At 35.9% G+C, this 27,906-nt stretch overlaps 1 protein-coding gene across 1 annotated transcript in view; it reads left to right on the top strand.

Annotated features, from left to right (window-relative positions):
• LOC140147380 (uncharacterized) overlaps positions 1–21,781 on the top strand; it is a 100,427-nt gene extending 78,646 nt beyond the window's left edge. The window contains 11 exon segments of the mRNA XM_072169156.1: positions 717–870; positions 872–1,517; positions 1,520–1,628; positions 3,814–3,915; positions 6,123–6,182; positions 8,899–8,961; positions 11,392–11,451; positions 12,885–13,040; positions 14,008–14,241; positions 15,321–15,415; positions 16,714–21,781. Of these exon segments, the coding sequence (XP_072025257.1) occupies positions 717–870; positions 872–1,517; positions 1,520–1,628; positions 3,814–3,915; positions 6,123–6,182; positions 8,899–8,961; positions 11,392–11,451; positions 12,885–13,040; positions 14,008–14,241; positions 15,321–15,415; positions 16,714–17,123 (2,089 nt within the window). The 3' untranslated portion in view covers positions 17,124–21,781.
• The last annotated feature ends 6,125 nt before the right edge of the window (positions 21,782–27,906 follow it).

Here is a 27,906-nt window from a genome sequence, read left to right as displayed (position 1 = left end):
GACTTGTAGGGTTAAATGTGTAGGACATTTGAACGAATGATTATAAAAAAAACTGCAAATTTGGCCCAAAAAAATAGTACTACTATAATATCCCACAATACTGTTCTTGAAGAAACATCTTAACACACAAGCAAAAAAGTGAAAAGTGGAGTAAATTATTTTGCTGACTTTGCTTGTTTGGCTTAATTGTGAGAACCTTGAAGCTCCTTTTGTTTGTGAATCTTTTGAATGTGTCTCATACGTAATATGTGGAGCCATATTTATGTGCATGGAAAGTCATTTGATTACACCATTGTGATCTATTTGCCCAAAGATGGGGAAAAGAGAGAGTTTTCGATGAAGGTTTTAAGATCCTTACAGTTATAAAAATATATGTGACATAAGATTAAGCTTCTTAATAGGCTTCCATTTTTGGCAGGTCCTGGTAGCATCGTGCAAATGCAAAGAAACAATGGGGCTATATAAATAGGCAAATGCAGAAAGATCTTAAAACAACAACTAACAATGGATGTGTGGGCAGTGTCCAGCCTTGTATTTTAAGTGCTTCATTGTTGTACTTAATATTAAGCAAAGCAGTTCATTTTACAGTGATGTTTTGTTTCATGGGGATGTCCTTCGCCAGAAATTAGGTAGAGAGACAGAGGCTCTTAAAACTTGCAGTCCTTGGAGAGTAATAACAACCACATTTTTTGCTGTTCTTTTTTTTCTTCCTCCAGACCAATGTGTTACGTCAAACAACTCGACATGCCCTCATCTGGTTTTTCCAGCGTCATGCATGCCACGCCCAGATCCAACCTGAGTCGGGAGATTGAGAAACACGGCAAGCGGAAATTGTGCCCTTTGATCGTCAACCGTAACCGCTCAAATGCTTGCAGCAAGTCACAAGAGAATTGCACCGAAGATCATCACAGCAGGCGAACTGGTGGCTAAAAAAATGGCCCTTGACAAGCATGATGGCACCATCGATAATAATGCTGCCCGTATCGCTGCAGCCGCTATCAACTTGTCGTTGAAAGTGCCGCCACAAGTACCAATTCCAGTGCACGCTCAACCTTTGACCTCCCCTTCCATTATTTCAACTCATAATCAGCCTATGTTAAGTACACCTCAGCATCAGCCAGTGTTGAATACGTCACAGCATCAGCCGTTACATGTGTCGCACTTGTCACACTTGTCACACCACCCTCTGGAACTGGTCAAAGTGGACAGCAACGGTACGCTAGATCTCAGCATGAAATCGGCTAAGTCACCCGAGGCGCTGTATCGGCGGCAATGTCCAATCTTGGCGGCAATGTCCAATGCAGCACCATCACCCAGCTTAATCGCGCTGAGCGTGCCGCAACCTATGGTTCAGAATCCGGTGACGACGTTCAGCACCGTATCACCCATCCAAACTACACCAACTATCCTTCAGATTCCTCGCAGCTATGAGCAAGCAGTGGATTACACTAAATCCAAATCTGTCACAAGTACATCAGGACTTTCCTTGCAGCAGCCATTAATCTTACTAGTTCAGTGACAGCTGCAGCCATGAATCTGACTATTCCTACAGCCATACCCAGTACTAGCATGAATCAGGTGATGCTCAGTGAAGCAAGTCACTCACCAAGAGACGAAGAAGGGGCAAGGTAAGTTTGCAGTAGATGGCGCTCTACAGATTTGCCTGAAACTTGTCTTTGCATTTCAACAGCATTATTCCATGCCTGCATAGCAATGTAGATATATGCGGTTGATGTGTGCATAAAACTTGTCATCATGAATACTAACATAACAAAATAAAATCTGCATAAGCTGTTCTTCGCTTAAATGCAATAACATTTTTAATAGAGAACGTAGCAACTATCTTCAGTAGATAGCATTGTAATAATCATAATTGATAGCATATCCACTTCAGGTATAAAGACAGTAAAATTGCTATCTTCATTGTGTTTCTACAATCTTTTCTTTAGATTGGGTTAGTCCAGTTGAAATCCATACTGGATGGAAGACATGACCTTAATCTCTCAAAAAGGGGGTGTAGATTTCAAATAGAGTAACCTTTACAGGTTGTCCCATTTGAAATTCCCACTCACTGTGTGGAAAATTAAGGTCACGTCTTCCACAGAGAATGTATGGATTTCAACTGGTATAGCCCATTAGATGCTATATCCTAATCAGATTACTAACAGAAGTTCTCAATATAGATCATACTTGCTGTCTTCAGTAGATAGCAAAAGTACACTTGCTGTCTTCAGTAGATAGCAAAAGTACACTTGCTGTCTTCAGTAGATAGCAGTAGATAAAAGTACACTTGCTGTCTTCAGTAGATAGCAAAAGTACACTTGCTGTCTTCAGTAGATAGCAAAAGTGCACTTGCTGTCTTCAGTAGATAGCAAAAGTGCACTTGCTGTCTTCAGTAGATAGCAAAAGTACACTTGCTGTCTTCAGTAGATAGCAAAAGTGCACTTGCTGTCTTCAGTAGATAGCATAAGTACACTTGCTGTCTTCAGTAGATATCAAAAGTACACTTGCTGTCTTCAGTAGATAGCAAAAGTACACTTGCTGTCTTCAGTAGATAGCAAAAGTACACTTGCTGTCTTCAGTAGATAGCAAAAGTATACTTGCTGTCTTCAGTAGATAGCAAAAGTGCACATGCTGTCTTCAGTAGATAGCAAAAGTACACTTGCTGTCTTCAGTAGATAGCAAAAGTAGTATAATAATCAAATGTGCATTTTAGAAACTAACCCATGAAACCACTTTACTATTTGCAATCTTAAGGCATGAATAACTTATATCTGTAGCTCACTTAGGGATACACCATAACAAACATGTAGTGTACCAGCCATAATATTGAACAATAATTTTAACATATGATAACTAGTACTTGTGATAACAATCATTCTAACACTCTTTCCAACACTCAACACACACCACATGAGGCAGTCAAATAGGCAGTGATTTCTTGCTGAAGACATGTCTGTTATAGGCATGCTTTTTCATCTAGACTGTTCATCAGCAAGTTATCATTGTCCTTTGTCCATGCTCCACATAAATTAACAATGATGACCAATCATATAGATATGCTATTAACTTATCATTGCAATTAACATGTATTTCAACCATATAACATGCGCAGCAAATCATAAGGTGGTTGGAATATCATGTAAAGTTGGTATACTTGTGGTAACTTGTCAAGTGTCAGTGCACAGAATTAGTCTTGAGCTAAAGAGTCTTCAAAGATTTTGGTAACATAAAGTTGCAACTGACAAAAGTTAGTTCAAATCGTACCAAATGGTGTTGAAAGTTATACTGATTAAACCAAAATTCATGCAAATATTGGAATAGTGAAATTGAAATGAGCAGCAGATCACTCTCCGATGTGAGATTCTGTCTTGCTGCTTTTTACCAGGTTTAAGTCTGACACAAAGAATAAGTTACATCAAGTATGCCTCCTTTTATTCACAAGTCCATTGGGCTTAATTCAAGTAGGTAAAGTAAATTTCCTAATTGTTCAGAGTTCTGTGATGGTAATCGCGTACAGGAGGTGAACTCTCCGCCCCTTCTACTTACTCAATGACCAACAGGTCAACCGTTGCGTTGACATGATTGTTGATCAGCCAATCAGCGTGATTGTTTATCACGTCTGCTTTCACGCTCGACAGTCGCCTGTGTATGCTCGACACACGGCACATAGCTCTGAACAATTACGAAATTTACTTACGTATTCTCATCAACTAACCAGTGTGCATTTCTAACCTTCACTCAATATGTTTGCTCATTCGCTCACTCATTCACTCACTCAATCGCTGGCATACATTGGGAAAACCATTCTAGCAGCATTTACAGCAAGCCATACAAAAGCCTTCCTCCTCTACCGCCAATTCCAATGCCTCGTAAAAAGTTTGGCACCTTTGACAGCAAACGTGAACTGCTGACGTAAGTTGCGGTGCATAACTCACTCGTAATGTCTGTGTTTTCAATATTGATGTAGTTGTGATGTGTGGTAATTAAACTTGTACCTGTATCGCTAAGGCCCGGCAAAAAACGCAATTGCGCTTTTCACGGTGCAAAACGCGCATTTTGGTTGCAATCTCGCTTTTGGACATTTTTTTTTTCCGCATTTGGAGAGTCCCTTTTTTGGCGGGAAATCATGTTTTTTCTCTGATTTTGAAGAATCAAGGTGTGTTTTTTGGCTTTAAAAAATTGTGTTTTTTGCCAGGCCTTATGTATCGCTGTTGTTGTCAAATCAACTCAATTAATTGAGTCATATTTTCATAAGCCTATTATTGCTTTATTACAATATATGTTATTTGGGTAGGTACCTGCATGTTTCATTCTTCGAATTGCTGCCATCAGAACTACTTTTGGCAAGTAAGCGTATTTGCCAACCATTTAGAATTTATTGACTGTTTAAATAGCCAGACATAGTGAAGTAATAGACCATACAAGACTCACACATGTTAGCATCATTTCAACCTCTAAATCCAAAACAAGACTTTAGAGACTTTCCCTACTTAAGAAAAAAGAAAATAAGATTTGTTTTCAAAAGTGGATGCACTGGGAATCGATCCTGTAACCTCTGTATTGCAAACTCTATGAGTTGCGATGGTTGTCATTCTCATCATACCTATGCTTTACGGAATAAAGTGATATTAGCATTATATCGGTACGCTTCACTACTCCTGTGTCTGGCTAATGTAAACACTCTTGGGTTAAATAGCCGTATACGGCTACGCAAACACTTGAAAATCTGAATGCTTAGATTTTTTCCCCAATTGCTCGAAGAACAAAAGCAGTAAAACTAGAGTCAACAGGCGCTGATACAAGCCGCAATTTGCCCCCTATAACTTGGCCCCTGGGTTACGGATGGGGTGAACTGCTCTTGCGTTGTGCTTAGGAGGTCATAAGAAATATTCCTGGTGAATTTCAGCTTAATCGGAACTTATACATGGATTTTGATTTTTTGAAAATTTTGATTGACCTTTTGACCCCCTTAATGACCTTTGACCTCAATGAAAAAAAAACCTTGTGTACACCGACAAAATGCATTGTTCTAATTTTAATTAAAAAATTCTAACATGTTTAGTTCTTGAGATAAAAATTCTTAAAGTTATTCAGCTAAAAACAGGAAGTGACCCCTTAATGACCTTTGACCCCCAAAATAAAAATACCATGCATACATCAGGGAACACTTATTCATGTATGATGGTTATATTACTCTGGTCTGTTTACATTTTGAGATAAAAATTTTTTGAATATTTGGTTTTTGACGGAAGTAACCCTATAATGACCTTTGACCCCAAAACTGTAGGCATCCTAAAGACCCTGGCTAGTAGCGATGCATGTGTGCTAAAGGCGACTCTCTGCTGTATAATTTGTAAAGACAGTGATTTTTTGAATATTTTTAGCTTTCAGACGGAAATGACCCCCTTAATGACCTTTGACCTCAACTCTTTTTAGCAAGGTATAAGCACTGCTACATGTTGATTCATATGCATGAGTCACATGATCATTGCATGTAATTTGTGGAAGGAGTAGCATTTTTTGTGAAATCAACATTTTTGACCATAAGGTCAAGGTCAAAGGTCACAGTCAGGTCAAAGTCAAATGTAAGGTTTGGCCTAGTCCAGTGGTCATTTGGCTCAAGTATGGTTGAAATCTGTCGAAGCACAAGAGAGCTAGGGCTTAAAGCGTGGCAAGTCACGCATAAAATGTCACGAGGTTGCCAGAAGAAAGAAAGAAAGAAAGAAGAATTAGAAGAAGACAGAACAAGCCGACATCCGTCGTCGGCTTGTAAGTAGTGATTAACAGCAATATAAACAGTCTAATTTGAAATCATTGAAATAAAGTAACTATTTAGTCTGAACATAGCCTTTCTTGAATCTTCTGAAAATATCACAAACTGTGATATTTTTGCCTGTAGACTCCTGCCAGCACTCTGGATGTTCAGAATTTTGATTTTTCAATAGAGGTCCTGCATGCGTTTATTAATTGACTTCAAAGGATTCAAACTAGTGTCCCATGTCATGATGCAGTCTATTCAATCAATCAAGCTGTTAGGATCAATCTATGGTGCACATTTTACATTTCCTGTGGATTAAACTGGTTTATATTAGAGATATTGTTATGCTTCTGTTGAATAGTGCTGAGCATTTGGCCATGATTGGGGGTAACTACAACACATGCAGGACCTCTATTGGCAGGTATGAGAGCTAGCGTTCGTTTGGTGTAGTAATTATAGTAGAAAGTCTGTGGGGGTGTTGAAGGTCTCTCTATCACACTTGACCTGTCTCGATAGCCTGTCTCGAAAAATGAACCCAAGTATGCATGTCCATGTAATCCCTATGCTGTTAAACATATGCCAAATTTTACTTGTGTCTGGATTTATTGTATTATATATCATATAGCCTCTTCTTTTCTGCAATACGTCTTTGACTAGATTCAAATTTAATACTTGTGATTCTCATAAATCATTGTTATCTCCCGTCTGAACTGGGTATAATTTATGACAGTAATATTGAATGACTGCATTTATGTTAAATTCCAAGTATCAAAAGTGCACAATTAAATCTATGACAATTTTCAATTAACTGAAATCAAATACGGCCATCAAATTACACAGTTTACATTGTATGATAATGACAATTAGGGGAAGATAATGTATTTGGTATTAATTAGGAATGAAAACATAAAACAATGAAATGATGCGATAGATGAGCGGAATCATTCTTTTCTTTGAATACAAAGCAATTAGAAGTTCGGGTTACAAACACACATGCATTTGGGTAGGGCTGCCTATCAAACAATTTCTGCCTGTATTGTTGGTCAAATAATTGAATGAAAGGCGCCCATATTTTTCTCTATAATCCATTGGTTTCTATAGAACAGGAAACTATCCAAAGTTACAGGAGCCAAAGAAAAGTCACCCAATTTTGTTCCCAACCATTGGTTTCTATGAGACAGTAATTGTCAAAAGTTGCAGGGAAAATCTTCAAAAGTCACCTAATTGGGCCACCAAATCGCAGGTTTGGCAACCCTGCACACAGGTGCTATTTGCAGCTGTTGCTAGGCAGCTAACAACGGTAGAAAATTAATTTTTCAAGTTCATTAACTTTTGTGTTTGCCTCTTCTAATGCTTGTGTCAAATTTACAATTAAACATGAACAGATTATAAGTGTGTTTATCTGAATAATAAACTTGAAATCGGTAAAAAGTTAGAAAACATATGAACATGATAGAAGTTCTTGAAAATTAAAAAGATTGCTTGCATAGAAATTTCTGAATTTACAGTTGTCGAGTTGCTATGGCATTGACTTCCATTGTTCATACCATTTGCGGAAAGAATGAAAAAAAAATTGAAAAGGCCTTTTTACTCCCATTTTTCTGTTAGATTGTTGTTTTTGATGTGTTTTGATGGTAAATATTTCAGTCTAATCAGAAGTATAAGATACATCAAGAGCATTATGTAGTATTTGTCACAGCATGTTTGTACAATCTTATTTCAAACTCTGGAAATGGATTTGATGATGATGAATGCAAATGGGGAAAAAAGTTATTGATCAAATGTCTTTTGGAAGCATGTTGACTTGCATTAGTCTTTGACAGGTTTGATGTCAGTGGGAATTTATATATGGACTTGTGTTAGTTGTTTACCTCTCATGTGCAATTGTTAATATCTGTGTCATGCATGCAACTTTGTTAGATGTATTATTATGTTAGTGAAGTTGTTGTTTTCAAGGTTTTTGACAAATTTGATCATTTATGTGGATTTGAAGCTGCACAATGACAGAATTGTCAGAAAACATACATATTCAGATTTGCATTTTTGGAATAAGCATACTTTGGCATTTGTGTGTAGAAACACCTTTTTTGATATGACAAAGGCAAAAGGAACCAATATTACGGTATAATGAAAGTGAAATTAAACATTTCTTCTTTATAAATAATATGAAATGATTATTTCTTTGAACACTCGGTGCAGTTGATTTGCTTTAAACAAGGCTACAAGAAAGAAAGGAATCGTTAAAGTGACCCTTCTTGACATTTACTTCTCGATCTAGACATGCATTGATACAATAAAATGTGTGTACCTTATCATCAATCTTGTAAGCTGTATGTCAGTTTGCAATTAGGAGTTTGTATACAAAGTAAGGTTTGAAGTTAGAAATAACATCACTGAATTGATGCAGTATAATGATGCAGTATTAAATTTGGTGATAGTACAGATGTTAATACCAAAAATGCCTAGTGGCGCCTATAACATCCGACGACGCGTAACCAGCTTGGGCGTTCCAAGGGGGACAAAAGCCCAGTCACTGAGAATTTTGTCCTAGTTTAAGGGGAAGGAGCATAAAAAATTATGACTCTATGTCGAACTTTACTCTGTTGACCTATGACCTACAAACACAACAAATTTGGCTGATTCCATTTAGGTGCAAGTTGGGACATGTGTAAACATCACAAATATGCCAAAAAATCAAGTTTGAAAAAAATTAACCAATTTCATGTTACAAGATTTTACATTATGGCTTTAAATTAGATGCTTGAGGCTGCTATTGGAACAACTTGATTCCATTCACAGAATTTTTTTATTGTAGGTTATAAATGTCAAGTTGACTGCACTTTATTGGTTACTGACTGGGTTGATGAAATAGCGCACCTGGAGTAGTAAAATTGATTTCAGGAATTATAAGAATAATAGGTTCTTGCATATAATATTTTATGTGTTTGTGTCGTTTGTAATGTTTCCAAATGTTTAATGGTTGTTGTTGTTTCATCTGTATGACATGATAATTGCATCAGTAATATTGCATGCATAATATTTATTCCATTTACTTAACAATTAACAAACATCGTCATCTAACATATTATTATTTCCATTTTGCCGTTCCATTTTTTTTTTGCCGACCATTTTTGTAGCTGCCCAACACCGGGTTGTGACGGATCAGGTCATGCGACCGGCAATTATGCGTCGCATAGGAGGTATGCATTTTGTAGCGTAACAAGGACTAACTCATTAATACCAATTAACTGTGCATGCAAGCAAGCAAACACCTCCGATAACGAACTATGTCAATACTTTCCATAATGCAAACTATGTCAGTTGGTAAACTGGTTGCTTTGTAGGCTTCACTTAAAAGCTATTTTTAGTTAGAGAGAGTTGTTGAAATGTTTGATTTCAGACTAGTTTAACAAGAAACCTACTCTGACATAATTTGCATTAATACACATTAAGAGAAAAATGAACAAGAAATATGGGCTGCATCATTGTTGATATTGAAAGCATCAATTAAATGATGAGTGCCATTTATGTTGCGTGGTGGACACATGTGTGGTAATATTTGTTGAGCCACACCTTTTTTCCTCATTTTTATGTTGGCTTGAATGACTATAGGTGAAAGTTGCTTGCATCACAGTTACTTGTACATGTGAAAGAGATTGGTAAAATATTTTAAACTTCAAATATTATATTATCTTATTATCATTTTAAACCAACTGAATCATCATCTGTGATTGTATTTAAAATTTCATTTACTTAAACCTCCTTATTATGAGGATAGTTCTACTGTAAGTCTTCTAATATTTCACCACATGAAAAATTATGCACAATTTCAAATCATCTTCTAAAATTATCATTTTTTGCTGCCTCAGGAACTGCTGAAACTAAAATTTATCATGCATTTTTTCATTTAGAATTTAGGTACACTTGTGATTTCTTCACATTCTTACATTTTGGGTTTATAATTTTAATATTTTGAGCCGTTGAGTGAAGCCTACTCTGCAAGTTTGTAGAGTTTCGGGGTAAAAAAGTGTATAAAATTTAGTTTCAAAATCATCACTATGGACCACAATGGCCTCATCTCAATGGCATAGTTCAATAACCTCAATCAAACAATCATAGTACAAAATTTGACCTCAAGTTACAGAGTAAGTTTTTGTACCCAAATTTTCTACGGTCATTCAATTAATGTACAAATGTATTGGAGTTGAAGAACTGTGCCCTGATAAATGAGCATGTTGTGGATCTTAGTGCATGTCATGCACCCATAAACACACCTATAATACCAGCATATAATTTGCTAGGCAGTATGAATATTCCCTCAATTTTTGTTTTGTTGTTTTCCACGACTCTGGATCATTATGTGCTTCATTAAATCTGTTTGCCAGCCGTATCTCGCATCATTAAATTAATGTTAATGAGTACTTGGATGTGAAACAATGATATTGCATACCCCATATGTCTTGATGACTTTGTGTGTTTATGATACAAGAAAACTCTGCCAAGATTGATAATGGCGTAGTTATCACATGCTTAATGGTGGATGGCAATTCTAGTGTATATATTTCAATTATTATAAGTAGTTGAGAGTTGCAGTGGGCTGTTCCTTTTGAAATCCATACACCCCCTATGAAAAACAGGAAATTAATAGTCGCCCATTCAGGTAACCCCATTTAGAATCTACACCCCCTGTATGGGGGATTAAGGTCATTTCTTCAGGTGGTGTATGTATTTCAACTGGAATAGCCCATTGCATACAAATTGCATTGGGCTGTTCCATTTGAAATCCATACACCCCTATGGAAAACATGACCTTAATCTCTCACACAGGCGGTGTAGATTTCAAATGGAGCCAACCATTCAGGTAACCCCATTTACACCCCCTGTGTGTGAGATTAATGTCATTTCTTAGGGGTATATGGATTTCAACTGAAATAGTCCATTGCATGCAAATGGCTACAGCAGTTCTTGTGTGTATCAAATTATCACATGCAAAAGATCAATATTATCTGTAGATTTAAGAACAACACTTTTTTTGGCATCAATTAATAGCTACCATGCATGACTAACAAATTAATTCACTTAATTTTATGTTGCCAGACAATTTAGGCAACATTTTTATGTGCGACTTTCTGTGAGCATCAAACATGAACCGGCAATCTTGATTGGTTTATGAACGAAAGAATGATGGTGATGATGGCTGTGATGTATCATGTTCACATTGCATGAGGATAATAACATTTACTTAACATGATAATGCAGAGAACAATGACTGATGTGCCTTTTGGAATTTTTGAAATATCTTTTGATTCCAATCATGTTGTGTTATAATTCCTATTATTTAATACAAATTTGTTAAGGTTTACTTTTTGATATATTTGGCATTTCACATTGGTTGAGATAATTGTACATGATATTTGTATCCTTATTCTGTTTTAATTTGGCATTAAAAGGGGTTTAATTTCAAGCAATTTTTCTTCTGTTTTAATGAAATGGAATTTTGAATTTAATTTAATAAAAGCTAAATATTAATGAAATGTATTTTGAGAAGTTGTGGAATAATTTGTTCGGAATTTTTAAAACAATTTTTTATGTGACTAACTAAATATTGCTGCTGTTTGTTATGCTTTCAGTTTATCCGGTTGTCCCAATGCAGACAAGTCACAAATCATACAAGGAAGCCAAGAATTGAGGTAAGGCCAGTGAGTTAGAATCAAATAGAACCGACTCCACCATGTTTGTGTGTCGCTCATGGAGGCCATTTAATGTAAAACAAGAATGTAAGTTTTCAGGCTTTTGCCTGAACTCAGCTGGGCTTTCTTGTTTTCCAGATTTACGCAGGGCCATTCTGGTCATTTTTACACTGTGTTTCAGGATTTTTCTCAGAAGTGGAATTCATCCATGGAACCTCCGGATTATTTCGCTTTGCGCCCAGCAAACTTTTAAGTCTTAAAAATTTCAATTGTGAGGTTGTGTGTGTAACGCGTTGTGTCAAAAACTTGTGCTGAGTGATTCATGCACAAATGTTTGAAATACTCAAGCTAAAAGACACATATTAGGCCGTCTAAATTTAATAGTTAATCTCCAGTTGAAAACCTAATGCAGGATGCGCTTGCAACTTAGGCTGTTTTCGCATCTGACGATACCAGACGTGAGATTTTGTGTGGTGAATTTAGCGGAAAAGAGCAGGAATAAATTAATTTTACTCAATCCGGCAGGAATAATGCAAAAAAAGCAGATGATTTTACTAATGCGCACGAGGGCATTAAGAGGCAAATTCAATCAATCTTTATTTCATTCAAAATACAACAATACAATAACAGCAAAACAACACATTTGAATGAGGAGATGCTCAGAAGGCCAAAAAGGCCTGAACAAGCACCCCCTTAACCTTAGCCTAAGTTTCTTAATTTGTCTAATAAAATACAATTACATACATACAAACACCCCCCACCCTCTTTCATACATTCATGTAGAACGAACTAAGCAGGAAAAAAAATGATGAATAAAGAACATGCAGAATATAAGTGTAAGACAAATTAGGATTTCATAACATTTGCTCACGTATATCGCACAAGAAAGCTGACATTTTGTGAATATAGTATAAATGCTAAGAGATCAGTTAATTTTAATAGATTTTTTGTTTTAAAAGGGAGAAAAATAAAAATAAGTAAATCCAAACTAAGAGGTATTAAGTGTTCATTTCTATAAGGTTTGTTTTAATTTTGGATCTAAAGAGTTTTACTGATGTAGCCGTTTTGGCGCATCTGTCAATCGAATGCCATTTTCTTAAATTTAAAAATTATTAAATTTTGATATCGATTTTGGGCTCTTGTTGATAAATGCCTGAGGTACATAAATTGGCCTTCATGAGCAACAAACCAAGATGGCAGCTTTGCCATAGCGTTATGTAGGTGCAGTTTTGAGTTGCTAATCTTTGAGTATATGTTATCTTTTGGTAAATCATGTTTTTAAGAAAATTGGAAAAGTTCTGACCAATCGACAACACACTTTGACGGGCACTCACCTCAGGCGAAGGCTAAGCAAGATTATGCCGCATGATCTGATTGAATTTGCAATTTTGTAATTCTTTTTTTTTTTTTCATGTTTTTTGTCTCCATCATAGGTGCCCCACTCCAGGTTGTGATGGTTCTGGTCATATCACTGGTAACTACTCGTCACATCGGAGTCTATCAGGATGCCCACGAGCTAAGAAAAAGTACCAGTCACCAAAGAAAGATGGTGGTGCTGAACTTGATGAAAATGGAGAACCTCTTTTGAAGTAAGTTTGTTTAGGGTGCTTGAAAAGTGCTATGATCATGCAATATCATGAGGTCTCTTGTTGACAGTGCTTAAAAAAGCGCAGTGCACAAAAAAGCGCTGTGCACATGTACAACGCTTAAACATTGATCCACAAGCCTCGGCACACTTTACAGGTTGTTGCGGACCACTAACAGCTCCATATCATTCCATAAACCATTTCGTATGGGTTGTTACAACAAGACAAGTAGCAGGAAGTTCCTTGTCCAGGGGAATTTCAAGCTAATTCAATTTTTCCATGAGAGCATAATAAACCACCACCACCACCAGGGTTCGAACCCGCAATCTCTCACACCATAGTCGAATGCCTTATCAATAGGGCGAACTTGACTGCTAATAAGCACCAGCTTATTGACAGGACTTAAAAAAACAGGTAGTCCAGCCATAACCAGACAGTGCACCAACTGATAAAGTCCAGAATCTTCTGTTGATAGGGGCGATTGTTCCATGAAGTGCTAGAGACAAAAATGCTGTGCTCACTCTGCACCTGTTATTGCATATTTGTCAAAGTGCAGCCCTGATATCTATCATGTAATCGCATAGGCACACAACACTGTGTGTGATATGTTAGACACTGGTGATAGAATGGTCAGCCCTTGTGAATATGCAAGAAATCTCATTATATGCAAACCACAGGGACTTGCTTGTTGGGGCACTATCTGTACCAGCAGTGATTAGTGGGCTATTCCAGTTGAAATCCATACACCCCCTATTGAAGACATCACCTTTATCTCCTACACAAAGGGTGTAGATTTTACATGGCACCATCCATTCAGGTAACTCCAATTAAAATTCACACTCCCTGTGTGAGAGATTAAGGTCATGTCTTCCAAAGGAGGTATATGGAATTGTCCAATTACTGCTTTTTCCGGCAAATTGAATTTCAATTTAAATATTTACATTGGTTTACTTGCTATCTTTTTTGTTAGATGCCCAATCGTTGGTTGTGACGGGTCTGGTCACATAACCGGCAAGTACTCATCTCATCGTAGCGCCTCGGGATGCCCAAGAGCCACAAAAGCTGCCTCGGCACAATCCTACTGCAACTCGTTACAAAGTATGCTGAAAAGAGACAGTATTTTAGACAGCAAAGATCACCAAATGCCCCTGGGTTTAGTTATCAAGCACAGTCAGATGTCTCTGAAACCAGCAGCAAGCCCACCGTACGTATTTACTTTTGACTCCCTAGCATACAGAATAAAACACAACTGTTACAATAGTGAAAAGCTTTACTCTGTGACTTACATGACTTCATAGACTGTGTCTCATCTCAAGTTGAGAGTAATGCCATGTTGGATTTCGTAGTGGCAGATTCAAATCATGTGCGCTAACCTAATCCCGGGTGGCGTATACACACGCGTAGAAGGGCGATGCATATGATGGCGAAGCAACCGCGTAAACGCACTGATTCGAGTCTGCAACTACAAAATCCAACATGGCGCTACTCTCAACTTGAGACAGATACAGTATAGTATAAGATAAGATTACACTGCCGCCAACATAATATAATACATGTCGTGTCTGGCCATATCAAAAATATCCACAAGTCGGCTCTGATATATTCAGTGATTTCAACTTCTAACAAAACAAATGAAGATAAAAAAGAAATCGTTCACAATTTTTCATTACAAAAAGAAAAATTCTGTGTGCCATTGTTACAAAGTTGGGTGTCATATCAATGTATTATAATTTCAACAATTCTGTCATTTATGTGCAAAATCTCAAAGTCACCGTCTTGATACGGCTATAATAGACACAATTGTACACAAACAACATATGCCAATGCTTCCCATATCGGTACAATTTGGTAATTACAGAGGTTATATATAGAAATCAATGAAGTTGTACAATCTTACCAGAGTCTGTATACAGTTCCTGCACACTAGGAATAATTAATTTCACCATATATATTTTACACTGCAACCCTATCAATCTCTTCCCTAACCTTAAAGGTATAACCTTTACCATACCTTGAAACAAATGTATACTGCAAAACTGCAATTTGACTGCTCAGCGCCAGAAGTGGGTAAGTGCAATAGCTGCCCTGTGAACATTTGGCAATTTACACACAATATATTGCACTCATCTACACATGGCAGTTATTGCTCTTACCCACTTCTGGCACTAAGCAGTCAAATTATGTATTGCTTTATAATAGTGATAGAGACAAACTAACACGTTCAAACAGTTTCTGTTTGTAGCCCGGTACACCTATTGAATTTTGTGTATGATTTATTTGCAGTGTATCACCGGCATCCCTTATGGCACCACTAGAGATGAAGAAAATGAACCTGAATGGACATGACATGGCAGAGATCTCACATAAAGCTGCTAATGGTGAGTACGATTCACACATTTGGGGGGGAACAGTGTGGTCTTCGTAAAAATCCTTTTGGAGGGTTCCAAGTATTTTACATGTTCAGTGGCATATTAAGGTCAGTTGTCTGAGGGGGCAAAGACAAAAAATCCCTGGTAGGCATCGTTTTGGCCCTTTGTTACTCAGGCCTTGCCGTTTGAGGCGAGCGATCGCTCTCGCTCGCCCAAACTCGACTTCTAGTGAGCGATTTTCCACTCGCCATGGACACTAAATATCACTCGCTGCAAATCGCACAAAATCAGCCAACGAATCAGCAAATTCAGTATTTAATCAATTTTGTATCCCTCAAAGCGAAGAAAGGTACAAATTTTAGCGCGCATTTGCATTTGAATGTGAATACCATTTTAAAACCAAAGCTCTAATTGATTATACCCCAATAAGTGCATTGTGAAAATTCAACCACTCGCCTAGCATCATGCTAGCAAGGCCTGGTTACTGTTATAATTTTGCGCAAAGCGCAACATTTTTTCAATTGTACACTATTTTAGCTCAAAATGAAGGTGAAATTTTGTGTTTACCAAGCCAATGTTCGATTTCATACTGGTCCTGTGTCACAACCTGGGGTACCTTTGTGTTACATAGTAAAAAAATGAAATGGTTCAAACATTTTACCTACACATCTCATTTGAAGTGGTTTATCCTTCTGAGCATTTTGACACCTTTTTATGGAAATCGGTTAAAAAATGAGAGAGTGCGGGCAAAAACAATCACAAAGTAGGGAGGATGTAACCCCAACTCTTTTTTCCACATTTACAATCATTCTGAGCAAGTATTGGTCTTTTAAATGAACTTCTGTATTTATTTACTTGGTTTAGATGTCTGGGAGTTCATTTAGACATTTTTTACTAGATTCAAATTTTTAAAGTGGGTTTTTAAATCAAATTTACAATATGAATCCCTCCCCCTAATCCTCCTCCCCTAATCCTCAGCCACCCTTGGTACATTTCATGCCAAACGTCATAAGAAAATAATTGAAAAATATTTTTAAACAGGATAAAAACATGAGTAATATAGAATAAATTAGGCTCAATTTAAGACCTAATTGAATCTTCTAAGTGAAGGAATACTCGAGAGACAGTGTTTTGAAATCCAAACTGCACATCAAAATGTAACAAAGCCACCTTTTTGGGTACCCCAGTATATGGCACAGGATCTACTATGTCTGCCCAAAATAAATGTTATAAATTTTGTGTTTAACAGGCAAATTTTCATGTTACACTATTTTTGTTTATACCAGTTTCTGAACTTGTTCTTTCAGGTATTGAGAACGACGAGGACATGAAGCAACTAGACAGTGAGATCATTGAGCTGCAGTCTAACAACAACCAGATGGAAGGTCAAATGATCAGATTACGCACACAAATCAGCACCATGGAAGGCAAACTGCGCTTTGCGAAGCGCTTGAACACGAATCCATGGAAGAAAACACCGACGCTAACTCAGCAACTGGACGAGTTGAGAAGCACGCTGGTAAAACACCTGTCCGACGTGAAAGGGTCGGAGGAGGCAAAGAGAGGACCGAGCAGGGAGAACGTTGAGGCGTTCTTGCAAAGCTTAAAAGGCATCGAGGAATCTAGTTCACCGCTGACACCACCCCCAACTGCTGATAAAGATATCTATGAATCGGTGAAACAGACTATTTCAAATATTGCAGTGTCGGCTACATAGCTGACAGGGAGAATGCTGTTAAGGGCATAAAAATTTTCGCATGTTTGAAATTTTCACAAATAATACAATTTGAATATTATGATACCTAGAAATGTGCCAGAGATTTGCCTTGTCATCCTTAATGCAAGTGACTTTAACAATTCACATAGTGAAAAATTGCACTCTTACTTTATTGGTGCAAGTTTTTGTCAATTTTGTGAAAATTTTATGCGGCAAAAATTTGTTTGCTTTTTACAGTGTATGTACAGCTGCAGTCTTGGTTAGGATTAGACCATTTACAATTAGGAATCGGCTGTAAACAATATCATTATATTCAAAAAAAAAAAAAAATTATTGTTACTCAATTCTGTGAAGAGAAGGATGTATTTTTTTTAATTGAGTATTATTATTCCTAAACATTCCAAGTTGATTAGTGAGTTGGTGTGAATAATTTTGTAGACATTTCTCATTGTATATGTTGAAAAATATCGCAACAAAATCAAAAGGCACAATGGTTTCCAGATGTGGGAGAAATCTACCCTACCAAGATAAAAGAGCGCAGCTGACATTTTTAATTGCTTGTTCCGTTTGATGACTACAAGATGAGGGGTTTCTATATAATTTACAGAATAATCTGAAACTGCTTAGATTTTAAATTTCAAACCGTAAATCCAACCTTTTTAATATTCGTATGCAATCCAAACTCTGTCTTTGGCCATTATTTGTACGTAATCAATGGACTATTCCAGTTAAAATCCATCACCCCCCTATGGAAGACATGACCTAATCTTCCACACAGGGAGTGTGAATTTCAAATGGGGTTACCTGAATGGGTGACTCCATTTGAAATCTACACTCCCTGTATGTGAGATTAAGGTCATGTCTTTCATAGGGGTGTAGGGATTTCAACTGCAATAGCCCAATATGTCAGTTGTGTCCTTTTGTTGTGGTAGGGGAAAGAAAAAACTTCTGGATATTTGGAGCCAAATTTCCAAGCTGTTCTTAATCATCTTAGACCATGTCAAACAAATATCTTATTAATAACCTGTCTTGACCAAGTATGTGGCCATAATCTTAACTTATCGGTACGTCCAAACATGTAGTTATTTATTTCAGGCATTCCTCAGAAATCTTTAAGCCGAGTGGAATATATAGGGAAGCCTTTCAAATCTTAACCCCCTAAGCATTACCTGCCGATCTAACATTGCATCTGATTGGTCAATTACATGATATCTTCACTTGAATCGCATATCAGAATTTTTTTGCGTGGTGAAATTATTCTAACCATGTTGCTGATTGGTCCAATTGATAATGAAAACTTCTTTTTGGCCAATCGGCAGGTAGTTCTCATGGGGTTAAAGATCTTAATTATAGGATATATGTCATTGAACCCATCAGTATTTCAGAAATCCTTTTCATGATTATTTTTGTGTGTGTGAATATCATTTTCATTTTAGCCCAATATTTGAAAATCATAAAATGAATCGGTGTGCATTTAAAAATGACATGTATTAATAAATTTTACATGTCACAATTTTGCAATTGTTTTTAGAACAAACAAGTCAATTCTGAATGTTTATTTCGATGTTTTCAATGTTTAGAATTGAAGGTAGCTAGCCTACATTTATACTCACAAACATACTGATTTGATCAGAAAGCTACAATAATGATAGAAGAATAATATTGTTGTTATTAGAACTTATCATGTGATCATAGCAGTATATTTTGTTGATCATGAAACTATGAAATGTTATTCAAAAGAAATTATCATATCCATGTAGAAGTGTGGTCCCAGATTCAATACACCTGATCATTTGGACGTTTATTACAGAGAAAGAAGATACTTATGTTTGTAACATGTTGTGAGATATTTACCAAATTGTTCAAGTAGTAGTAAAATCACAACTTCATTGAAGACATCTGCTGTCTTTCAGAGGAAATGCAAAAACACCGTAATTGGATGGATGATGTTTGCTGCAAAGAGGGTGATATTTTGTAGTAAATATCTAGAAATACGAAAAGCTTGTTTATAATACATTCATCTTCAGTGCTCCTTAACAATATTTTCAAATTACATTTTAAATTAGATTAGAAAAGAGATCCCTTTTCTAATAATTGTGTTGTGTATCGTTACCACTGTATGCAGCTAGACTGCGGACCGAGCAGGAGTATTCATTTAGCAATATAGCTTAATTTAATGTCTGCTATAATTAGATTAGATTTTGTTATTTGCCTTGTGCAAACATTTCTTTCCACAAAGCTTAATTAATGCTTTCTATATGTGCAGAGGACCCAAGTGATGATGCGGGTGTTTACGTTTATTTGTTTGTTTTTTTGCAAGAGAAAGCAAATTCCAGTAGCAACAACTCAAAATTAAGCCAAATATTTTTTTTTTTGGTCATCTAGTTTGTAAATCTCAAATTGTTTGTATTTGTATAGTCCTATTTTTTCCCTTTTTATTATTGATTATTATAACTAATCCTAAGAATGTGAATAGAATAGTACTATTTTTCCAAAGGATTTTCACCTAGTCACAAGTAGAAACAGTGTTTACTAACAAAGCTGTATTTATTATGAATCTGCAGATTTAAGCAAGGCTCAGAACAAAGGCTATAGCTACAAACAAACACAAATTCGCAATTATCTTTCTCCACATTTGTGTGAAGACAGATCTGTGAATCTTTGTTGGAAGCTAGTGCCTACCTGGAAGCCTGGTTTAATTTAACATATAGGTCCAACTAACTGGTGAAATTTCTTTCAGATAATTCTTTCATGACCAAAATGCATATTTGGTTCTCAAATTACTTTGCAGAAGAACCAATGACTTTCAATGTGAGTCTTAATTTCTAAACTGTAAAACAATGATATTTTGATAATTTAATAACTCATTTGTAATTTTTTTGAGATTTTGTATAAAGATTAAGTTGTTACAGCTTTGTGTAGTGAACACTGCGATATAAGACTTATATTTTATTAAGAGACCAAATCACTGATGACTAGGGGTAAATATTAAACCACTAATTAACCATGCAAAGAAATCACTTCATGTAGATTTTATCACAATGAAACTTAACTTGTTTCAAATAAAAGTACTAGTTTTTGTATATCTTCCTGTAAACTATTTTTGTGTGCATAATGGTATATTTAGCCATAAAACAGACGAGATGTTTTATGTGTATTCAAATGCTTTCAGAAGACGATGATAATGATGGATTTTTTTCCTTGATGTAACTGTTATAACTATTATAAATCATGACCTACATGTATTTGTATCTCCTCATACATACAGTTTTAGTCTTTTACTAGTTTACGATGCAAAGATTGCAGGTCCAAAGAGAACAAGTAATATGCGCACCTTTTGTTACCTTAGCTATACACTAAATTCTTCCAGTTTGTTAACAAAGAGTTATTGTGTAGATAAGAATGTGACATTTCATAGAAACTTAAATTGAATCATATATTATTATTTTTTTCATAACATTGCTGCCAAGTACAGGGCTAGATTTGTGGGAAAATGGGAAGAATCACTTCTGTCTGATTTCTTGGTGTTTCTGGCCATGTGCAGTGTAGTGACTTCAGTGTGATATAAAATTGGATCAATTGAGCTCATATTTTAAAACTCATAGTGAGATCAATAAATATTGGGCGTAAAGCATCAAATTTTATCATTATTATGTGTTGGATGCAATATTTTAACACTTGGATTCATCAAAGCATAATAATGAATATTATTGGGTGCAGCTTCAAAGTGGGAGAATTCCCTCTCGGTGCTGATGTACACACACACGTTCACACCACATGAATGCGAAGCAACTGCCTTGATGTGTTGATGACACTAACTGCACTTGGTCAAAATCACTACTGACAAGTTTTTGTTATTTTACCACATGCATTTGGAGAGAATGAGATTATCAAAAAAATTCACATCAAATTTGTGTCGAGGAATTCTGAAGTGATTCTTGCATTTTTACATCACAACTTTCTACCCATGTGATTATGAAACTACTTTTCAAGTGGAAATTTTCATGATATATTAATTTTTTTTACACTTCCACATTTTGTGTAAATTGAAACAATACACATTTTGGTAATGTTTAGGCCAAATCATTCATTTCAAAAGTGAAAAATTTTTAAGTGTAAAAAGAAAAATTATTGCTTGAAAATTGACCACTTAGTGGGAGATAAGCAAACTTTCCATGTAGATGTGCCTGTTGGATATAACTAACAACTTGAAATTTGTCGTCAGCATCACATACTGTCCTTTCTCAAAAGGCTGCCGTGTGTTATTTTATTATCACTGTTGAATTTCAGTGTAATTTTATAATAATTCAGCATGCTTCTTTCATTTGTTAATGGACTGTAATATTGTGATAATACCTCAAAATTAATTATAAAATTAATTTTACAGGGCATCATAATACTATTAAATGACACTAATAAAAAAAAATCACACAAGGCAGCCTTTTGAGATATGACAGTATGTGAAGCAGACGACGAATTGATGACTTCAATTCTATAATTATTAGATGTGATCACCTTGTAAAGGAAACTAACTGTGGATGGATGGGTATTGTGCAATATTTCTTTTGTTTCTTTTGTGCTGTTGTATTTTGTGACTTATTTATTTAACACCAAGTTGACAAGATGGTTTGTCCAATAAACTTCTTGAAGAAAATGAATGACAATTTGTGACGGTGGTGTTTTTTATGAAGTATACTACAAGATTCCTATTCACTCGGTCGGACATCCGGGAACATTGTCCCCTTCGTCCCCTTTGCACAAGTGCGCGCATAGCAACCAGCTCGAGAAAGGGGAACTGCACATGCGCACACTGGTTTTACAAGGCTATTTCCCCTTTGTGACGTCAGCCCGACCAAGAGAATTGTAGCCAGTAATTCTTAAAGGGACATTCAGGGATCAATCACTCCCACCCAAATATGAATAAGTTAGAAAATGCAATTTCATGTCTGATTGTCAAGAAAAATGAAATTTTAGATTCTTGGTCACCATAGACAACTTGCATGCAAATCGAAAATTAAATTTCTTTGTACTGATACAAGTCATATTCATAATATGCCTTAAAAGGTCGGATCGACAGCATCATCCCCCCGATTTTTCTCATGGATGAATTTTTGGTATCATTTAAAAGATCATATTTTTCTCATTAGCCTACCATCCTGAAATTTGACACTCCAAATCGATGTATTTTCGAAGAAATCTGGACAAAACAGGTGAATTGTGGTTACCAAGTTTTATACGCCCAGGAATTCTGAATAAGCAGAACAAAAACGGTGAATTGGAGACTCCACTACCAATTTGCCAGATTAAATAAATCTAAATATATAGAGGGTGCTATGATATACTCTTAAAAATAAAGAACTACATAAGGGACAAAATAAATTAAAAAACATGACCTTATCTTGTCAAGCATGATATGAGGAACACGAAAAAAAAAAAAAAGAGAACCCCCACTAAAATTAATTAAATATATTATAAAACAAGAGTCATTCCATGTCAACTCCAGGGATGTGCACCGCAGCACCTCTTCAATTTTTTTTTTTTCTGTGTGGTGGTAGATATTGATGAGAAAGTAAAATCCTGAAAATTTGAGCTTCACACTCTATTTCGTTTTCCCGTGGCATCAATTTGAAATTTAGGGGGTCAGCGTAAAAATGTGTCGCAAGCGAAAAGACGATGTTTGGAGGTCCATAAATGTATAAAGGGAAACCACTACAACTTTGAAAAGAATGTATCCTGTGGTTCTTTTTGTGTAGAATTCAAATCTGGCATCAGAAAACTTATAACTCCTTTACTTTAAAAGATATAGGGCCCTCAAAATGCAGCTCGTCCATCCAGGACCAACCGAGGTCAGAACTCCAAAAGTAAAAATAATTTTACTGTCCATTTTTGCCAGTCAGAGTCCTTTGGTAGGACATTACTCTTATCCCATATTGAGCCAATTAGAATATTTTTAGCTGAGATATTACCCATGCAAAACTCCAATTGTACATTTTTTGTACATTTTGACCCCCCTGAAAACCAATGTCAGACATTTTGCCACTCAAATTTTGCTGAAAATCATTTCTAGCATACTTCTATGAGCATAATAAACACATGGAAAAAATGAATGCTCAAATCCAAGCTTTTTTGGAGATATGGCTTTTCAAAATTTGGCCCAGATCCTCACTTTTTGCTCACTCGAGTCACGTCGTTGAATTAGTAGCATTTTGGGACATTCATATTTTGACTTTGCAAAAAAGATATTATACTGGAAAGTACTAACTGGGGTGACTTTTACCCAGAAAGACAGAATCTGGCCTCAGAAACATTGTATCCTATCTACTGAAGAAGTTATGGGTCTCTCAAAACCTCTTTTCGTTTCGTTTTTGACAAATAAAATTTTCACAAAATGAAACAAGGTTTTGAGAGACCCATAACTTTTTAAGTAGATAAGATACAATGTTTCTGAGGCAAGATTATGTTTTTCTGGGTAAAAGTCACCCCAGTTAGTACTTTTCAGCATAATATCATTTTTCAAAGTCAAAATATGAATGTCCCAAAACGCTACTAATTCAACGACATGACTCGAGAGAGCAAAAAGTGGGGGTCTGGGCCAAATTTTGACAAGCCATATCTCCACAACCGCTCGGAGTTGAGCATTCATTTTTTTCCATGTGACCATCATGCTCATAGAGGTATGCTAGAAACGATTTTCAGCAAAATTTGAGGGGATGACCACTGACCAACCAACCCTTTTTGTTGATGTGGCTGGAATGACTCATATGTGAGTAGGCAAGCCTAACTGATGTTTTAAAAGCAAAGTCATCAAGACCCCAAGCCACTATTTCTCAGAAATGTTGTCCAAGAACATATATTTTCAACATACCTAAAGTTGATGGTGGGGCAAAATGTCTGATATTGGTTTTCAGGAGCTTTCAGGGGGGTTCAAAATGTACTATTGGAGTTTTGCATGGGTATAAATATCTCAGCTAAAAGTATTCTAATTGACTCAATATGGGATAAGAGTAATGTCATACCAAAGGGCTCTGACTGGCAAAAAAATGGGCAGTAAAATTATTTTTACTTATGGAGTTCTGACCTCCCGAAGTTGGTCCTGGGTGGACAAAGTTGCATTTTGAGGGCCCTATATCTTTTTAAGTAAAGGAGTTACAAGTTTTCTGATGCCAGATTTGAACTCTACACAATTAAGTACCCCAGGATACATACTTTTCAAAGTTGTAGGGGGTTCCCTTTACACATTTATGGACCTCCAAACATCGTCTTTCGGCGTATGCGACACATTTTTACACTGATCCCCTAAATTTCAAATTGATGCCACGGAAAACGAAATAGAGTATGAAGCTCAAATTTTTAGGATTTTACTTTCTCATCAATATCTACCACCGCACAGAAAAGGGAACTAGAGCAACTGTGCCCTTTGCAAGGGCACGAGGTAAGTTAGGCGGATGACTGTGACGATCTGATGAAGCAGCAATACTGTGCTGGATAAGATTAATTTTAAGACTGTTTCATTAATTGCCGTTTAAATATCAAAACTTGACCTTTGACCTCTGTATGACCCCCTTAATGACCTTAAATAAATTTTAAAATATTTAAAACATGATAAGAATGTCATAAGGATCATTGCATTTAAATTTCAGCTCAATTGAAGCATTTTGAAAACTTGACCTTTGACCCCTGTATTGCACCTTAATGACCTTAAATGAATTTTAAAACATTTGTAAAATGTTAAGAATGTCATAAGGATCATTGCATTTAAATTTCAGCTCAATTGGAGCATTTTGAAAAATGTGACCTTTGACCCCTTTATGACCCCTAAATGAACTTAAATAAATTTTAAAATATTTTAAACATGTTTAGAATGTCAAAACTTTGGCACACAGTGTTGTTTCAGAATGCCGGACCAGAATGCAATGCACAAGTACCATCGTATTGGCTTACTATTATGCTAATTACTCACATTTACACCGAAAATGTTTTTGTTTTCTCACATAGATGCATGACGGGGACCATATTTGAAATTGTAAGTTTATAAGTTTGAAGACAATCCATATTCTAAATTAATCCTTTAAGTTTCTTTGAAATAGAAATGCCACACACACACATTTTTATTGTAAATTTCCAGTTTCCATGCAGCGATGGGATTCAAGAAACAAGTATCACAATAACAACCATATTTTTGTTCATACTGCCGTAACAAAATATAATGCAGGCCTAACATTTCCCTGGGGTTATGAGCTTTCATCGGATACCAAAATCTGCATTTTGATCATTTGATGGGGTAAAAAAAATTTGATCCCCCACTCATAAAAATCTATAGGGTGTCATCAAACTTTTTGTTTATTCCCTAACATTCAGCTATAGTATTGAAAAGATTCCAAGGAAGTCAAATTTTGCAGTTTCACCTGGTGTTGTAAAAAATGCCTGGTTCTCTTGACTGGAAAGAACCACAAATCCAAATTTGTATTCCTTAATAATAATTTCCCTAGCTATATAGCCATCTGCTTGTCCTTTTATGACATTGTGAGTACTTGGGATATGTGAACTTCTCCTTTTGTTGACAAGAATTCTGTAATCTCATTGGTCAAACACCACTTGGATAAAAATCTGTATTACCTACGAGCAGGGGCTATTTTAACGTGCCTCACCGTCACGTTCGTGCAATGAGATAAAAGTGTTGATGAAGTAGAGTGCGTTTCAAAAAAAAAAAAAATTGACATTTTTAACTGAATGTGACCGTAAGAAAGGCTCTACCATTGTCTACTATTAAAGCATATCTACACGGATGGTTAATTGTCACTGCACGAATATTTATCTCGTCACGTACGTGACAGTGAGGCACGTTAAAATAGCCCCTGCCTACGAGTACCTTATTAATATACAGGCAGGGAATATTTCCTGTATTACCTGCAAAGTCCTAACATGCGCCTGTTTGCATAACATGTCTCGCGCGATATCCTAAGACTCGTGCGCATGGCTTCACTGTTAAAGAGCAAGAAACTAGCCTACTTTTCAGTAAGATTATCAAACTAAATTCCTTCAGCAAAGTTTAAATACAAGTCGGAAGATAGTAAAATTCATGTTCACTAAAGGATAAAATCGTTATTCGTTACCCCCTGCTTGTTCTCACAAAATACGGGAATATATATACGGTCTGGTGCCGTATTCCATTCGGCCTTCAGCTTCATGGAATACGGCACCAGATCGTAGATATTTTCCCATATTTCATGAACAAACGGGGTAACTAATAGTAGACCATAAATGGGCTGTAATATCGGCGTTTTCACTTTTCAGATATTGAGTAAGCGACGATATATAACAAGTCCTTATTGCTTGATTAAAAGGGATTAAAAAATAAATAAATAAATAAATTATGAAAGTCTATGTTTTCTATTGTTTTTTTCAATGGACCACATCACCACCCCTTTGTGGAGGATGGTCATATAGTAGAAAGTATAGTATTATACCCTGATAAGCATAGACAGGTTTCTATGTGTTAATTAAGTACCTGTGTCCATTTGGAAGCTGACGTTGGAGTCTAACTTTAGCAAAGTTACTATTGGCTATATACTGTGGTTGGCAGCATTCCTTTTTGGGTGGGTGCGGCGTGCCGCACCCACCCTGTATTCTCTGACTATTGACCTACTTTTTCACTTGCCGCAGTGTTGAGAAAATATTCGTGCCGGTATCTCACAAACACCCACAGAGGTGATAGTTTACTTGTAGTTTTGTAATTATTACTTGATTTTGATATGTAAGTAATACGATAAAGTCGTCATAGGCAGTAATATGTTTGTATTAAAAGAAATAACAAAAATAATTATTTAAGTAATAGAAATACTATTTGGAAATTGCAGCAAGATTTGCAGATGTTTTTATTTGAACAGTACCAGTTCACCAGTTTTGCTAGTTTTCCTAATCTTTGGGCTAAATTAATAGCATCGTGAAGGTCATATATATCATTTTATACTGACAGCTTCGCATGTACTTGAATACAGCTTGTATGTTCAGTGTGTACATAGGCTATTTACTTTTCAAATCTTGTGACAAATAGTGTTTGCTGATGCTTGTATAAGGTATTATAGACAAATTATTAGAATGCATGTGCACCAGTACAAATGGCCCAGGTTGAATAAAATAAATAAACATATGAATGAATATTTTATTCCCTGGATTATTTTTGTTGGGACAAAATAATGATAATAGTTTGACGCTTTGAAATACAGTTATGTTAATCATAATAAAGTTACAAAGTTAAAAAATAATATCGAAATATTGTAAAATCAAACATTTCCCCTCATAAGTTGCAATACAACATATTGAGGAAATTGATATGACACATTTTAAAACTTTGATATGGAAAGATACCCCAGCCCTGTTGTCTCACCAGAGAAGATGAGCAGAAGTCTTTCTATCTGATGATAAAAAAAACCTCTAGGTATGATTACGAAAATGTTTTAAATAAGTATAATATCTACAAAAGTTTTATAACCATGTTTTATATAAAATGTTAACATAAAACGTCTTGTGTTATGATGTGAAGGGTTAATAAAAAAACAGGGAAAATCTGTTCCAACTGACCAGCAGAGAACAAAGGATAAGCAATAGATCAGATTAAAATCAGGAAAATATGACACAACTTCCAATGGGGAATAACAAACGATAAAGTTAAACACTCTTTTAACTTTGTTTATACGTTTTGTGTTATTCCCCTATTGGAAATCGATGTTGTGTCATATTTTCCCTGTTTTTAATTGTGAACTTGACTTACTCATTCTATCAT

The sequence above is a fragment of the Amphiura filiformis genome, chromosome 3 (assembly GCF_039555335.1).
Source record: "Amphiura filiformis chromosome 3, Afil_fr2py, whole genome shotgun sequence".
In the NCBI taxonomy this organism is placed as follows: Eukaryota; Metazoa; Echinodermata; class Ophiuroidea; order Amphilepidida; family Amphiuridae; genus Amphiura; species Amphiura filiformis.
This window is presented reverse-complemented; position numbering and strand designations above follow the sequence as displayed.